This window comes from Poromitra crassiceps (genome assembly GCF_964638095.1).
Source record: "Poromitra crassiceps genome assembly, chromosome: 19".
Lineage (NCBI taxonomy): Eukaryota > Metazoa > Chordata > Actinopteri > Beryciformes > Melamphaidae > Poromitra > Poromitra crassiceps.
In genome coordinates this window covers 400165-417389 of record NC_139646.1, presented here as the reverse complement: position 1 = coordinate 417389, position 17225 = coordinate 400165, and the positions used below count along the sequence as shown (strand labels likewise).

At 43.0% G+C, this 17225-nt stretch overlaps 1 protein-coding gene across 2 annotated transcripts in view; it reads left to right on the top strand.

The window, feature by feature from the left end:
* nt5c2b (5'-nucleotidase, cytosolic IIb) overlaps window positions 1-16723 on the top strand; it is a 60285-nt gene extending 43562 nt beyond the window's left edge. For both annotated transcript variants that reach the window (XM_083655988.1, XM_083655989.1), the window contains 10 exons: window positions 2925-2978; window positions 3670-3753; window positions 6087-6128; window positions 6275-6382; window positions 6781-6847; window positions 7023-7193; window positions 9124-9175; window positions 9497-9557; window positions 11284-11460; window positions 13357-16723. In XM_083655988.1, the coding sequence (XP_083512114.1) occupies window positions 2925-2978; window positions 3670-3753; window positions 6087-6128; window positions 6275-6382; window positions 6781-6847; window positions 7023-7193; window positions 9124-9175; window positions 9497-9557; window positions 11284-11460; window positions 13357-13590 (1050 nt within the window). In that variant the 3' untranslated portion in view covers window positions 13591-16723. The remainder of the gene's footprint in view (window positions 1-2924; window positions 2979-3669; window positions 3754-6086; window positions 6129-6274; window positions 6383-6780; window positions 6848-7022; window positions 7194-9123; window positions 9176-9496; window positions 9558-11283; window positions 11461-13356) is intronic.
* Window positions 16724-17225: the final 502 nt, after the last annotated feature.

Sequence of the window (17225 nt, the reverse complement as noted above, 5' to 3'; positions counted from 1 at the left end):
ATAGAGAACCACAGGAATGAGTCTAGAAGTATGCTTCCGGGTTCGTAAGAGGAAAAGTGAAGGGGGTTTTAGAATGGGGATTTCACTCAAATGTATAAAATAAGGTCTGTGGTTAACAAAAGTTTATGGGAATGCAAATTTGGGTTCAGCAGGATAAGCTTCACAAATGTGAATAACTTTTATGACTTTTGCAACGTAAATGCGTTTTTTTTTAAACTTGTTTTTCAGAAAACACTTCAAAAGGCATAAAAGTGATTAACTCATTGAGTGCCAGCCACTTTTGGAGAACGGACGCTCCCAGTGCCAGAGTTTCAGAGCGTTTTCAGTGATTTCTCGAGGCCCACAGAATATTGTGTGATATTACTATGTAAACACCGAACATGCACAAAGAACGGGGAGACTCTATTGTATCATCAGCAAAAAAAAGTTTATTGATACCATTTTCCGTTCTTTAGTTATGAGCCGGAGAAGATAGGTTGTTTTGAGCAAAAACAGGCGTTTCAAATTAGAAGCTGAGATATTCCGCCTTTTGTGAAATTAAGCATTTCAAGCACATTCACTGAGTCTGAAGCTAATATTTTCTGATGTAGTGACGTGGTGTAGTTGTGTGGTGCCCTGCGTGCCCCACCCCCCTCTCCCCCCCTCAGCTGCAAACTCCTCCCCACACTAACACACAGCCTCACGCACCCAGCGTCTATTTTCGGAGTGCTCCGTTTTTGTGCGCCGGCTCCCAGCGCAACACGGAAAAGCCAAACCGGACTGCTGAGAATGGTTTGGCCCTTCGGCGTCGGGTGCTGCTTTTCTGGCGGCTAATCGTGTGGAGAAACTATACAGCAGAGACAGAGAGGCTCAGTTGTGGGCGCGGATTGACTGCTGTTCGCAGCCAACGTCAGCTCCAGCCAGAGCAATCTATATGGCTCTGGCTGCAGCATGAGCAGTTTCTCTTTCATCACGGGGCTTTTTCCTGCTGTTTTCCTGACCTTTCTCTAATCTGGAGAGCACTGTCGCCACCTAATGAGTCCGTAAAATAGGTTATACACCTTCAATAGCTACAATATTTGTACAGGAGATGCAGGAGGCTTTGATCCACGTCCCACCGTCAAAAAACGCATTTGACGTCGATCGACGTCATTGGCACTCTACGTCACTATTTACTTTGACGTCGATCGACGTCATTGGCACTCAATGAGTTAACGTTCTTGAAGATTATCCTGCTGAACCCACCATAGACTTTTTCCCTGATGAACCAAAATGGCGGCGATTTCTGGTTAAGCCTACAAAAATATGTCATCCCTGCGGTACTCTGTAAAGAAACAAAGAAAAAATGGCCAGTTTGCCGATCATGTCACACCGAGCAATTATGATGTCATCGGTGAGTCACTATAGTAGTGACCTGTCCACCAGGCTGAGCTGTCTAGAACTGTATGACATCATCAGCGACCTGGCCACTTTCTTTCGTGGGAACATAGGGACAGACCCTCTTATAGACACCTCGGACCCTAGTGGCCACGCCGTAATACTAATAAATATAAACAAGACACCGTCGATGCTCTATGTCTATTGACTAATAACCTTGAACCTCAACAGGTATGACATCATCAGTGATTTTTTTGACATCACTGATGACATCACAATTGCTTGAGTGACATTACTGGTGACATCAAGCTCGAGTGTGAACGTAGGATATTATGCTTCCCCACATTGACATCATTGTGACATCAATATTATGACGTTAGTGGCCAGGTCGGCCACCAGGCCTCATCAGTGTCTGTGACATCATCTGTGATTTATTACATCATTGGTGATATATGACATCACTGTATAGTAGTGACCTGGCCACCAGTCTAGAACTGTATGACATCATCGGCGACCTGGCCACATAGGACATCATCCACAACCTAGCCACGACATAACCGACAGGCCGTTATCCTGTGTTATCCTGATCCTAACCTTGAATAATCTCTGTTGGCTTGCCTGCAGGCCTCCATCCAGCCTGTCAGTGTCTGTGCCTGGGTCCACTAGCCTGCCACATAACATAAATAAACAATTTGATAATATTTCTAATCTTTGCTGGGCAAGAATTTTGTGTGAAAGGAATTAAACGCCCGTCCCATATAGACGCACGTCCCAAATATAGGTCGGTTGAGGTCAATCAGTGATTGAAGCAAATATAAGCCGGGGCTATTCATTGAAGTTTTATGGTAGACCAGAATCCAATGCAGCTACAAGACATTGCATTATTGCAATACAGATAGATATGTATAGAGTACACGGGCTTTAAAGGTCCTTACACATCGGGAGCGTTTTTTTCATGCGATTAATTCGCACGTCAATAATATTTTCCGAACCTATATCAGTCAATGCAACCGTGCATACCAACGGCGAAGTTTCGCTGAGCATTATTGCGGTGTTTATTTTTTCGGACCACGGTCGATTTTTCTGAAATTCGCTTCCGACGTGTACACATCTGTGGCTGTGATTGACAGGTGGGTCAAAACTCGCATCGCAATTTCGTGCCGTATATTTGCATCGCTCTTGGTGTGTAACAGCCTTAACTCTTAATTCACAGGATAATCAATTGCTATTGCTCTCTCCACCTCCATGTATAACCAACCCACTGATAAAAGCAACAAGTTCACACCAGCTTTCTGGGGCTTAACTAATGGAATTCTGGGAAATGTAGGAAATCACTATGTGAAGTAGATAAGGCAGGTTGATGGAAGGTGGCTACACCAAAAAAGTAAAATTGCAACACTTGTTCATCATAAAATAAATAATGCAATGTGCTGAACATCTTGTTACTGACCTGCCACAGAATGCATGGAATGCCTTGTATGGATGCTTCTGACGTAAGAAGCCGATGCAATTCATTTGAGTCGAGATTTTCACTTTTTAATCTGACTTTTCCCATCCGTGTGTTGCAGGGCACTCTGAAGGAGAAGACTGTTGAGAACCTGGAGAAGTATGTAGTGAGAGATGTAAGTACTTCAATCTTACAATCCATCGGGACATTACAGGTGTACTTTGGTCTAGATTAGAACGCACACGCACACACACACACACACACACACACACACACACACACACACACACACACACACACATTTGAAATATTTATTTATGTCCACATAAATACAAGTATGCAAAGGACATAAACAGTAATAGTGCAGTCAATTGCTGTGAGTCAGTCAGTTACATGAGTGCCCAGACGGCAAACACAATAATGCATACACATAAGAAACACACAGGATGATAACATGGCAGGTTGATATATACAGTTATACTGTAATGCAAGATAACGGTCAGTATCCACTTCATGGGTACAAAAAGCAGCGCCTCCTCCATATTGAGCGGCTGCCGATAATAGTAGATATTGAACAATATCTCACTAACTGCTTGGCCCTTCTCTTTGGGAGACCAGCCATCTGAAGGCCTCTCACAACCAGCTTATGGACATGACCTAGGCTACCAAATATGAAAACTAGAAGTTTACACCTGTAGCCCAGCTGTGAAATGGTCTGTTCTAGCTGTTGGTACACACACACACACACACACACACACACACACACACACACACACCCACACACACATGATTTACTCCTTGAAAGGGCCTGTAGGGATGCTTCAAATCTCAGAATCTCATCCTGTTGTCTATTTTCCTCCATGCAGGGAAAGCTACCTCTTCTCCTCAGCCGAATGAATGAAGTAGCGAAGGTTTTCCTGGCAACCAACAGTGACTACAAATACACTGATGTGAGTATATAGTGTCCATGCTGCTATTGGGGGGTAATAACTATGGCAGTGGTTTGTAGCTTATAAGATGGCTATTGGCAGATTTCTTGAGTAAACTGCAGATCCATTACTTACAAATTGCACTAGACTCTGACAGCACTGACAGCTGTATTAGCTCGAAACACAGTGGTGTTTCATTCAAAGTAGCCGATGTGACTATTAACCGCAGTTTAAAAACGTCAAGGTTTTGTAACCGTAAAGGCTCAGCTACACAGAGTGTTAAAAGATCGCCCTGCATTTATTTCAATAACAACGTCACTTCTTAGTAGGGCTGTTAATGACTAACCGTTAGTCGGTTAATTGCATTAAGAATTTGCTCTCACCACAGATAAACGTTAACAGTCTAACGAACGTTACTCTTAACCTTCTCATTTGGTTAGTGTTCATGAAATATGAATGCACTAATTTGCGGTGGGCAACAGGTCTCAGAGACTATCAGCCCCACTGTTTATATTCTGCATAATTCATTATTATTTGGGTAGTGTTGTTGATGCAACATGAAATCAAGTCAGCGAGTTTTCATACAGCTTAATTTGGCAACGGTATTAAACATCGATTTCACTGTGCTTTTCACTGATTGGTCACAGATAGTGTACACGTCATTTTCTGCGACACTATTTTGGCTAGTGTGGGGTTTAAGGACTAGTTAAGATGTACCTTACGTCTCCGTGGTGCAACTAAACAAAGACGCAACTTTAGTGTCAAACTAACTAGTTTGATCGTAGCAGTTAGTGTGGACCTTACACCCTAACTTAATTACGTTCAGCTGGTGCAAAAGGCTGCAGAAGTCTGTGGCTGTTCTTTCAGGTATATTTAGCCAAAATGACCAGTAGCCTGTACTACGAATGTTGGATAAGAAGATCCAGGATCTGTCCCTTGATCTGGTTTGTCTAAACCAGATCTGCTCGATTGTAGTTAACTTGTACTACGAACCTCGTTTGCCAGTCGTTAACTCGAACCAGGTTTTTCTAATCAAGTTGACTGCGCGTGCACATGAAAATGCCCGTGCACACGAGCTCGTGCCCGCAAAAGAGGCGTGGTTTTTAACAACTAGCCAATCACAATGCAATATGGACCGCTCAGCTCAGAACCGTAGCTTTTACAGCGCCAGACACGCCTATTTCCTCATTCATCAAAGCCATCGACTACTATGTCAGAATCAAAATCCGCATTGGATATTTTTAGTCTGTTCCCGAATGACTGTCTAAAGTGACCACTTTTATTCACATCAGTCATTTATTTGAAGAGCGGTTTCTGCCTCCACGTATCCTACAGCAGCTGAATTCACCCTCTCAATAAACTGCGAGTGGAAGCAATGTGTAGCCTAATGTCTCAGTCCAAAATCCGTAGACCATTTAGGCTCAACGAATAATAATGATGTCATGTTTAGTCGCACTGATTGAATAATTCCTATAGGCTATCAATAAAAAAAAGAATGATAATAAAATTAAAAGAGGCTTCTGAACGACACGGTATGTGCGGGCATAGATTTCATTTATAAAAAATAGCCTATTTTGTGGTCACATATATTGTCAGCAGAGTCGCATATCTCCATATTTCATATAATGATACTGGAAATATGAAGTTCAATCACATCATACAGGCCAAAAGCAACACTTGCAGCTGCAAAATGCAGGAGTAGCCTAGATATGAATCATCTTAATATGGGATCGCCTGTGTGCAGGTGATCCCATATTAAATTGCTTAGATGTAGTTTAGTGATATTTCTCCACTCACTATTCAGCTGCAATCGATCAGCGGGATCAAACAACGTATCTAGGCTACTTGAGAGCACAAAAATGAATATATAAAAACATATTCCAAAGTGGTATAGGGCTTAGCCTAATTAAAATAGCCAACAAGTGCAAGGCTTTAATATTAACATTAACATTGATTAACATTACTCATTCAACATTACAATTCGTGCTCCTTCCTAGATGGGAAACTCGTCCAGAAAGGGGTTGGCCATTTTTCCAAACTGCTGATTCGATTGGTTCGTGGGCGGTGTATCTAAGGTCTAATCTTATCCTTGCAACTTAACCTGCTGCGGACCAGGTTAAGTGTGAAGCATAAGTTGCTATGGAAATATATGTCGGTAAGAAGTTAACTTGCTTTGTAGTACGGCTAAACCAGGTTTAAACCTGAAGTTACCTCGCTAAACCACTAATCTTGCTTTGTAGTACAGGCCCCAGTATAGCAAAACAGCCCAAGACTCCTAAGGGTTTACCTATAATCCTACCATCAAAATCTATAACCGTTGCTGATTTGAATAACCGTCTGTTATTTTCTTCCAGAAAATCATGACCTACCTGTTTGACTTCTCCCATGGCCCAAAGGTAAGACACCCTTTTGCCCTATTTGCTTGTACTTTGAGATGTGCTGAATTTGCAGCTGAATGCATATATTTTCATGTGTGTCGGTGCATGCCTGTTTGTTTGTGTCTGTGTGTGTGTGTGTGTGTGTGTGTGTACACCCACTACAGCATGGCACACCCCACCGGCCGTGGAAGTCGTACTTTGACCTGATCCTCGTGGATGCCAGGAAGCCTCTGTTCTTTGGTGAGGGCACAGTGCTCAGACAAGTGGACACGGTGAGCGTAAACACAACCTACAGCTCTGATACACCATACACCAGGAAACATACACCACCATGTACTGAAGAGTTACCCATACTCAGACAGACACCGACACAGAAGAACCTGTTCTGCTCTCTCTCCTCTTCCCCCCTTCCCCTGCTCTCTCCTCCCCCACATCCCCTCCCCCTGTCTCTCTCTATCATATGATTGTTTAATCATGTTGTTATTATTACTGTAATTGTTATTGTTGTCAGCTAGATTTAGCTAGACATATTCTCTGTGAAGCCCTCTGAGACATCCTTGTGAATTAGAACTATACAAATAAACTTGACTTGACTTTGTTTATTGTGCCAAGGACACTCCCCTTACTGTAGCTCTCCTTAAAAGTCACATGCATTGTCTCTCCCTTTCAGATAACAGGGCGCTTAAAGATAGGAACCTACACAGGCCCTCTGCAGCATGGCATCGTCTACTCTGGAGGTGAGACTGATGCCTCGTCTATTCTGCTTCATTCATTATCATTCAGCTGTCTACAATGGTTGGGATGAATAAGGTTGTATCTCTTACTTATTAGACAAACCACTTAACACACACATCCGCAGCCTATATTGACCACCTGTGCCTATGTGTTGTCCTGTATCTCCTTGTCCCTCAGGTTCTTCAGACATAGTGTGCGACTTGCTGGCGGCCAAGGGTAAAGACATAGTCTACATCGGGGACCATATCTTCGGAGACATCCTCAAGTCCAAGAAACGGCAAGGCTGGAGGACCTTCTTGGTTATACCTGAGCTGGCCCAGGAGCTGCACGTCTGGACCGACAAGAGCTGTGAGGCTGGATACAGAAACACGCACGCGCGCGCACACACACACACACACACACACACACACACACACACACCACACAGAGATAAACTTGCACACATATGGTGTATTCCATTTGTATTGGGACTAGGAATTTCCCAGGTCAAAGACGGGAACACTCCCCTGTGACGTCACCTGACCTCGGATTTCCTACCCCGATCTCGGGGGAGCCTCACCAGCACCAACCTCAAAATCCAAGATGGCAGCTTCGCAATTCAACAGCAGTGAAAGTTGTAGTAAATACAGTTTATTAGCACTTGCTATGGTGTTTGTATACGCAAAATACCGTGTAATGCGTTATCACCTGTTATTGCTAACAATGGCTAGCCTGGCTACAGCTAACCGTGGCTGGTTTCCCGACTGCTTTACTGGAACGCGGTCAACCCGTTTGTGACGTCACTCAACTGGCATATTCCTAGTTCCCGAAACAAATGGAATGTGCCAATAGTCGCTGTGGCTGTAATGTCCCACACACACATTCACACACGTCTGCGTCAGGTATGTGTGAATGACTACGGCATGCTGCAGAGGTCCAAATCAGAACACACATTCACACGGACGGGCAGGTCGCTGTGAATGTGTGCACACATTCACACCTGTCTGCGTATTCATCCCACTCAGACTGAACAAATCTTTTTCCAGACAGAGCTGACCTAGAAAAGTAGCAGCAATGTCAAATCAGCAATTTCCAGAAAAACATGCAATTTCAAGACGAGCTGAACCCCAAAATGTATTTTATTTTATTTTTTAGTTGACATACCTGGGTATTCAGTGCACCTATCTAATAATGTATGCAAAAAAAAGAATCACAAAAATCGAATTTCTTTAGTTTTTCACACTTTGTCACATCAAAAGTACATTTTTCAGGATTTCATTCATAACTGTAATGTACAGTATGGTGACGTAACGAAGTACTATCAAATTAATTTCTCACCCCATTTCCACCAATCATATCATGACATGGCAGCTGTCAATCAATCTTCATTTCGAGGAGAAAATTCTGCAGGCAAGATGGCTGCCTAGTGCCTACATGGGCAGGCTTTTCTAAGCCCATAAATGTTAATATACTTGGTCAATAAGTATGTAACATACAAAATAAAACAAACGGTAATATCTTAATTTAATGTAGAATGCATAGGACATGTAACTGACTCGTTAAACTCGCATTCCAGGAATAAAGTTAACGTCCGCGGGTCTTACCCCGGCACCTTGGACATTCCAAGCCGGGAGGCAGCACATTTGCCTCGGCTTTCAAACAGCAGTATGCGCGGAGACGGCCTGTTCCTCGGCTCGCGCCAGAACACGCTCGATTTGTGGGCGGAACACGCCAGGATTGGCTAATGCCAACTCCAGTTCACAGAACTGTCAAATCAAATCATCGACACGCTGTGGCCCGCCTCTCAACCCTCTTTCATCTCAGGCAATATCTGTTCTCAGTCCGATACGTCGCCGACCCTCTCTGAGACCCGCTTCATGTGCTCTTTCAGTATATTAGTAAATGTGTGCGCGTGTGTGTGTCAATAAATGCTGTCTTAGATGTTCATTTGTTTTCTGCATTAGTGTGTCAGACTGTTGGCACACTTTTTGATATTTGGAAATTTTTCATTTTGTTATTTTTGAAAGCACATTTGCTTTACAGATTTTTTTTTTTACATGTGCTATAGACCTTTGCACAATGCTGTATATGCACACACATGCACGCACGCACGCACACACACACACGCGCGCACACACACACACACACACACACACACACACACACACACACACGCACGCACACACACACACGCGCACACACACACACACACACACACACACACACACACACACACACACTAATAAAGCATCATGCACATGGGTGGGGGGAAGGTGACTCACCGTGTTCTCTTTTACAGCGTTGTTCGAGGAACTTCAGGGTCTGGACATTTTCTTAGCAGAGTTGTACAAGTAAGTATCAGAACCTTTAGCCTACTTTGATTTGACCATATCCCACCTCTCTCTCCTCATAACCTCCCGCCCTTTGCTCTCTGCAACATCAGCATGTGGCCGCCTGTTTGCATGCACGTGTTTGTGTGTTTGAGAGAGACCACCGGGGGCAGCGGGGTCAAGTCTAAAGGGTTGGCCTGATAACTGGCTTTACAGAGGCTTATTTATAGCCTGGCACAGCTTCCTGTCGTGACGACACATTAACTTTCAGCACGTGTCAATATCTCTTCTTCTCCCCCCACTTGTTCTCATGGTCTTTCCCCCTGGCCTTCCCTTCCCCAGGCACCTAGACAGCAGCAGCAACGAGAGGCCAGACATCAGCGCTATCCAGAGACGAGTCAAGGTACTACAGCCTTAAACACCTGTTTCTATGGCAACTGCATAAGAGGGGACTTGTCCAGGAGTTTTTTTAAAGTCCCAGTTTTCATGTTGGCCTGGTTATCTCCTATCCTGGTCTTCCAACTCCCTCTTTGAAGTTTCTTTGGTACAGTTGATGTCCTTTGCCCCAGATAGATTCTGGTCTAATTATTGACAATAATCCAGAGATCCACCAACTGTATTCAGAAAACCTGCCCAATTCTTGAAAGTCATATTGTATTAAATTATCATTTTCAAAACAGAGTATGGGGCTGGAAAGTGATTTTTGAAAGCCAGAAATCTCTGTGATATTAATCAACAACCATATCAACCCCCAGCAGCTACTGGATATGATATGATATGATATGATATGATATATGATGGTTGGGGTTAGTAAACATATTTCAGAAATCAATCCGTAAATATCAGCTGATAGGTATAGGGATATAAATAGAAGAATAAATTTAACAAATTTACCACGAGAGGGAGGGGGTTGTGGGCACATTTACCACTGGTACAGGGTTGTGGCACGAGGCGAAGCCGAGTGCTATAAACCCTGTACCAGTGGTAAATGTGGCCACAAACCCCGACCTCGAGTGGTAAATTTGTTTTCTACAACAGCTACCAAATAATATAAAAAATACACAATTGTAACATCCAATTCATTATTTACAATCATTACTGGTTTCAGAATACATTTATCCTTCCGCCACAGAATATAGTTCCATACACAAGATCAATGATTGCACTAAACATTTAGTTGCCTTTGAGCCAAAAAACAACTAACCTATTCCTTAACGGGATTCACAGTTATTGATACATTGCCTGTAAAAGTACAGTTATTTAAACAGTTATCTAAAGCAGCCCGTTTTGGTGGTGGTGTGTTGATATCTGGTGACGGCAGAGGGCGTTTGTTTGTTTGACAGTCCCAGGTTCGGGGTCCGGGCGCTAGTCCGACCTCCCGCTAGTCCGACCTCCCGCTAGTCCGAACTCGTGACAACTCAAGCTCAGCCAGTTCTCTCTCCCCAATTTCACCATGTCATTCTTTGTTCACTTCACCTTCATCTTCATCTAACCACTGCTCAAAACTCAATCCACCCAGTAAATCAAACGTTACTACGAAATCGGACATTTCCTTGTTACAGATCGGACATTTCCTTGTTAAAGATTTGCAGACTGACAGGCTAACAGTGGGCGGAGTCAGCACAGGGAGCGGAGTCAGCATCAGGGAGCGGAGTGATACTGCGGTTGGAGCCGAACTGTAGATTGTTGGCGTATTTACCACTGTTGCTAGCCAATCAGAATCCAGTATTCACTCATGCTGTTGTAGAAGATATGATATGATATGATATGATATGATATATGATGGTTGGGGTTAGTAAAACATATTTCAGAAATCAAACCGTAAATATCAGCTGATTGCTGATATAGGGATATAAATATAAGAATAAATGACTGTTTTTGGCATGGTTTTGAAACACTTGTTTTGTACAGAGGACGGAAACATGGATGAACACTTAAAAAGCCGAGATGTTTCATTCTAAAATTCAAAACAGCATGACTAACTGCTGCTCGGCCTTTCTACTCAAATGAAATCATACGTTTTGGTCAAGTTCAGCCTCGGCTTAGTTGGAGTTCAATAGACCAAATATCTTCATCAAATGCCCTCAGCAGGCTAACCAGTGTCTTCTCTGCTCCCGTCTCTCCTTCAGAAAGTCACGCATGACATGGACATGTGCTACGGTATGATGGGTAGCCTTTTCCGCAGCGGCTCCAGGCAGACCCTGTTCGCCTCCCAAGTGATGCGTTACGCCGACTTGTACGCAGCCTCCTTCATCAACCTGCTTTACTATCCCTTCAGCTACCTCTTCAGAGCTGCACATGTACTGGTGAGTGAGCTGAATGACCCTCACAGATGATCACACTCACTTCTTCACTGGCTTTACCCATTCAAATGGCTGATATACCAAGGACCAGTCTGATACCAAGGACCAGTCTGATGTACTGCTTTTACCCAATAAATATAAAGTTAATTAGCCATCAAAAGGTGACTGAGCCAAAGTCTAGTTCATTAGATGTCAAGGCGTTTTCACACATGCCTAGTCCGGTTCCTCGTTTTGGACCAGACGCAAAAATGGTACATTGTTTTGTTTTCTAGCTGGTTCAAATAGGGCTGCCAACCCTCCCAGATTGACCAGGAAACTGGTAGTCTAAGGTGGCGTTCACACACAACGCGCTCATTTGAGCTGCCATCGTCTTTCTGCAATTCATTCTCTATGTAAGGACGCGCTAAACGTGCTCCTCTTTCAAGGAACGCGTTTAAACGCTGGTGGCATCTAGTTTTTTTGGCGTTTTTAAGCTGAAAAAAGTTGAACATTTGGAGGAAAAGCGTGCTGCTCGTCTTTTCACTCGTCCTACCTCTTCTCCTCCCAGATCCTCAACCTCCGCTGCTCCCAGAATTGTCAATAATCTGGCTTTCATGTCGACAGTCAACAACATCAAACAAACAAAACCAGCTGGCTACCGTCCGTGTGGTCGTTGTGTCCTAAACTGTACCGCACGCGACTGCAGGGGGAAACAAAACGAAGCACAAAAAAAAACGCTCCGTGCACTGTGTTTTGTGCACAATGGAAGCACTCTCAACATGATTTCCATAGCTTTCTTACTGAAAAAAGTGCGTTTGGTGTGAACGCCACCTAAGGATGGAAAATATAAATTCCCAGAGATTTTTTTGTGCGTTGGGCAATGTTGTAACCTACTTTGTTTGCCCCCCCCCCCCCCCCCACCCAACATGCAGTGAGCACGCTGGAGTTCTGACTGAATCTGAACACACCTGTCTGTCATTAGACCACTCTGCAATCCCCAAATCTGAACCGATTGCTGTCATTCCACTTGCTCTGTATCCACAAGATCCCAAGCGACATGTCCATGTGCCAAGCATGCTATAGCACCTGTCAATCGAAGACTGAGACCCAGAAGGCAAGAGTCCAGCTGATATGTGTCATTAACAAGCGGTAATTTGGCTCCGGTAATTTGGTAAAAAAGAAAACAAAAGCCTCACAACTTCTGCCTACAGTAGGGCGGCTACTATAATGATATGCATATGACTGCCTGAAAAGAATAAAATAATAATAAATGTCCTAATGATAATTAAATTGGTCTGCTGACGAATGCAATGATGCAAAAAATACCCCCCAAAAGAATCCAGACGTTTCATCGATCACCAAAGGTCCCAGGTCCTCAGCCTATTACACACAGTGCTCTGGCTTTTTAATCCAAAAACACACGAGTCTTCCTGCATTTGGGTCGGCTCAAGTTCGGATCACGTTCACGCCACAAACGAACTGTACTGGAGTTCGTTTGGAACCGCCCCGAGACCACCTCTTTCAACAGGTCTCGGTCCGCTTGTTTGGTTCTGCCTTTGTTGCTGCACTCACACCTCCCCAAACGAACCGCACCGAGGGGGAAGATCAACTCTAGTGCGATTCAACTGAACCAAACAATGTAGGTGTGGATGCGCCCTCAGTCTAGAGTTATTGGCCTAAAAATATTAGAGACATGTGACACTGTAATTTCTGACATTTTTTTTTACAAGGAGAAATCCTCAAATATCCTTCTCCACCCTAGTGGGAGCCCAATATTCCATACCAGTATCAAAGTGGAACGACTCTTCGGAATACTTATAATAATACTTGAACCACTCGGATATTTCTTTTGCTGGTGCCCCCTCTCTTATCTCATCCTCCTGTCTTCTCGTCTCGCTCTCTCCATTCCTTCTCCCCCAGATGCCCCACGAGTCGACGGTGGAACACGCCCACGTGGACATCGACACAGAGTCGCCGCTGGCCACCCGCAACCGCACCCAGTGCAGTGACTGCAAGGACTACGAGTGCAAGCGCAACCAGCTGACCCGCTCCATCAGCGAGATCAAACCCCCCAACCTGTTCCCCCAGACGCCCCAGGAGATCACTCACTGCCACGACGAGGACGACGACGAGGAGGAAGAGGAGGAAGAGTAACATGGGGGTGGAGAGCCATATTCCAGTTCCTGCCTCCTTAGGTTTCCCAGTGAAGTTAGGTGGCGTTCTCGCTCAAGAGGAGGTAGGGAGGACATCCGTCTCCAGTGTGTGTGTCTGTGTGTGTCTGTACACGCGTACTTATACATACAGACACAGACTGGCGACGTCTGAAGAGAACCATAAAGGACCAAGGGAGATCAAATGGCTATCTGAAGACTGTCTGCATGCTTGGTCCTCTAAACTCACCCGTTCCTAGTTTCTTATCGAAAAGAAAAACACTTCATTGATTATTGTGGGGAAATAGTTCTATTAGTGGACCTTATGAAAAGTGGGTGAAGCAAAATTTTGTTCTAGATTTATATATCGTTTGTCCCGTCAGGCAGACAGAAGACACACTCAAGTAAATGTCACACTATTTTTCACTACCTTTCTTATGCTGACTTTTGTAAAAATGGGTGGTGGACTAAATAGTTGTGGTTACATTTACATTGTAAACCCAATATACTGTAGTTTGAACTGATTAATTTCATGACAGACTACTGTAGCCTTGCCAAAACAGTATGCACATTATTACTATACTGTTTCTGTTGTCCCATTGAAATGATAAACACATTTCAGGTATGGCACTGAAAGAGCGCACGCTTTATAGTGAACTATTAGAACGTGTTTTTGTGCAACATGGGAACGTATGGTCCAATTTTCATCTGTTTTGTTCCATTTTGTCCGTTTTTTTCCTCTTTCATTTTTTTTAAATCGAGGTTGAGAAGTTACACAGGAATAACTTTGTTGTAACTTGTCCAAGGGTGTGTGTGTTTGTGTCATATCTGTCCTCTGCCAAAGTAGCATCCTGAATGATTGTTAAGCTAAGGATCCATTGTACTAACTGAAGCACAGAAGTTGTGTACATGTGGGCCACACAAAGGAAGCACAAGTCTGATTGTGGATGACTGTGTCAGCGTTCGACAGATCAACACCACAAACATTTTCCGTGAAGTTTGGTTCAAAAGAAAAAGATGGTGTGGTGTGAGTGGCTGTCCCACTGATATTGTTACCAGGCAACACTGAGGACAGAGTAAATATGCTATGCTGATAGTCTCTATGACAACCTTGAAGTACAGTAGTGCTACTGTAAATAGCAGTACAAGTTATCGGGTGGATACTTTCTGCCTTGTACTGTCTGATGGTATAGAAACAAACGATGTGCAGTAAATTGTAGTTATTTTGGTTATGTAGGAAAGATAAAACTTGAGTATGCATTTGACTACGGTGATTCAGATTTATTTTTGGAATATTCTATGCAGGTCCGTTCCGCTCAAGCTACGTCCAAGATCCCCAGATGTGTGAAGTGATTTTGTCAAGTGTGTGCTTTTAAAGCAAGAGCGTGTGATATAGGAGCAAGTGGCCTTGGTACAGTGTGCATAGAGGAAACCCATCGTCTGTGGCCTGTGTGGTGTGGTCTTGTACATTATAGTCCAGACTTTTTTAGGATCTATAGACTTTAGGTCTACCAGCCTACTCGGATGCGACTTTTCGCTATCTCCTTGGCCCGGGGGCTAGGTGAGATCGGGGAGAAAGTGGCTGAGATTGTGTCGATTATTAGAGGCTGTGATGCCGGAGGGATGTGTACAGTATTCTGTTATTTGGACTTCTAAACACTGACAAATCCGCGCCATTGACGTGTTGGTTCTAGCTTTGTTACGTTTACTAGTTCTAAACTGGAGTGATGACTTTTCAAATTGAAACCCTTGGTATCACGACGTTGCTTTGAACTTTACAAGTCAGCAAAAACACACAAAAAACATTCTGGCACTTTTAAGCTTATTGAACGTAACCCAGATATCCTTGCCAGTTGCCACATCTACATCTACACATACATTGACGCGCATGTGTCGAACAAAATATATCAACAATGGTATGCAGTAGGTTGTAAAGCGCGACAAGGGAACTGCCAGGAACTTTAGGTGGAATAAGTGATTTTTGACTCTCTCTCTCGCCCCCCCCCCCCTGATTTTTGACTCTCTCTCTCGCCCCCCCCCCCCCCCCCTACTTTTTCCAATATCCAGTGTATGGCATGATATGCTATAAGTTAACTGTCATCACTTTGTATTTAGTCTTGTCATGGTGTAATTTAGTCTTGTATGTTTTTGATTGGCCTGCTGATTTAGGCCAAGAAAGGGAAGGAACATGCGGTCTGCTATTTGCATAATTTTGGTGTGGGGTGACAAGGAGTGGAGAAGAGGGGAATAAGTCTGTGTGTAAGTTTAACTGATTTAATGAGTAGAATCTAGTAGAGAGAAATATATAATAACAGTTCAGTATAATTTTTTTATATAACTGTGAAATATTTGTATTCTCAGTTTTGATTTATCTTTTTTTTATCTAAAATAACTGGATATGCTACAGTACTACATGAGGCAGCTGCATTGCTCATAATAATATTTGTCTGTTCACTTCTTTTCTTTTTCCTTAGCAGTCCAGTACAGCACAGTGCATATGCATGTGGACATTCTACAGTTTGACTAATACAAGCATAACCGTTGCACCAAGCTTGTTATGGTAGTTTTGGTTAGACTTCTATGTAATATAGACTGCATCTTTTTTTAGCGGATGCTTTTTTCCAACAACAAAATTGGCAGCCTGCATACTGTACAACTTGGAGAGAAAATGCAACGAAGGGGAATGTGAATAGCATGTTTGAGTACCTTAAATAAGAAATGGCACTTGTAGTAATTGTTTTTATTTTATTTTTTCTAACCTATTGTTTTGAAATGGTATTTACACATACAGTACAGTTTTACGGTATTGTAAATCGGCCTTTACATTTCCATATTTCTTTCTCCAATATTTCTTTGATTTCTTTTTTCTCCTTTCCATTTTCCAGAAACTATTTTATACAGCATCACATGAGTCTGTAGCTTGGACTCTCAGCTAACTAAAACCTGGCAAACAGGTTGCAATGCTTGAGAATAATATTTTTTTTTATCCATTTTTAAGGATGCTCAAAATTGTTGTGATTCAGTTATTTTAATTACAGTAATCTTTTGTTTTGTGCATATCACTTCATTGTTCTTTTGAATAGTTTTTTTGTTTCAGGAAATATTCAACATACTGTACATTAAATTACAAAATGACATAAAAAATGTACAATAAAGCTAATTTTTCATAATTTACTGTGTGTGTTTTCTGTTGCATAATGAATGACCTTTAGGAACATTTGTAATGTGGCATGCAATCATGTTGACCAACACAAAGAAAGAGGGCGAGAAGCACCCCACTGTTTCCATTGTCCTGTCATGTTACAGTAGAACTGTATCAAGGTGGATCTGTCCGTCATCAGGTTTTGCATCTATTATACGATCAATGGGTTTTGCTCAACAAGGAGCACACGCGTGTTAGGGCTCATACTCGAGCTAGGCTCCGCGAGGCGGATGTAGCACCCTGTTACCATAAATATCTACAATAACTAGGAGCTAAATATCAAGTATAGGCTAATGATCAGAAGATGTCAGGAACGGGAGAGGAGGCAAAACACATTTGATGTACACTGAATAAGGAAGACTCAGGAGACATGAACTTGATTGTAAAAAGGTACCATGTATTTAGAAATATAAAGAGAAGAGAACAAATAAACAAAC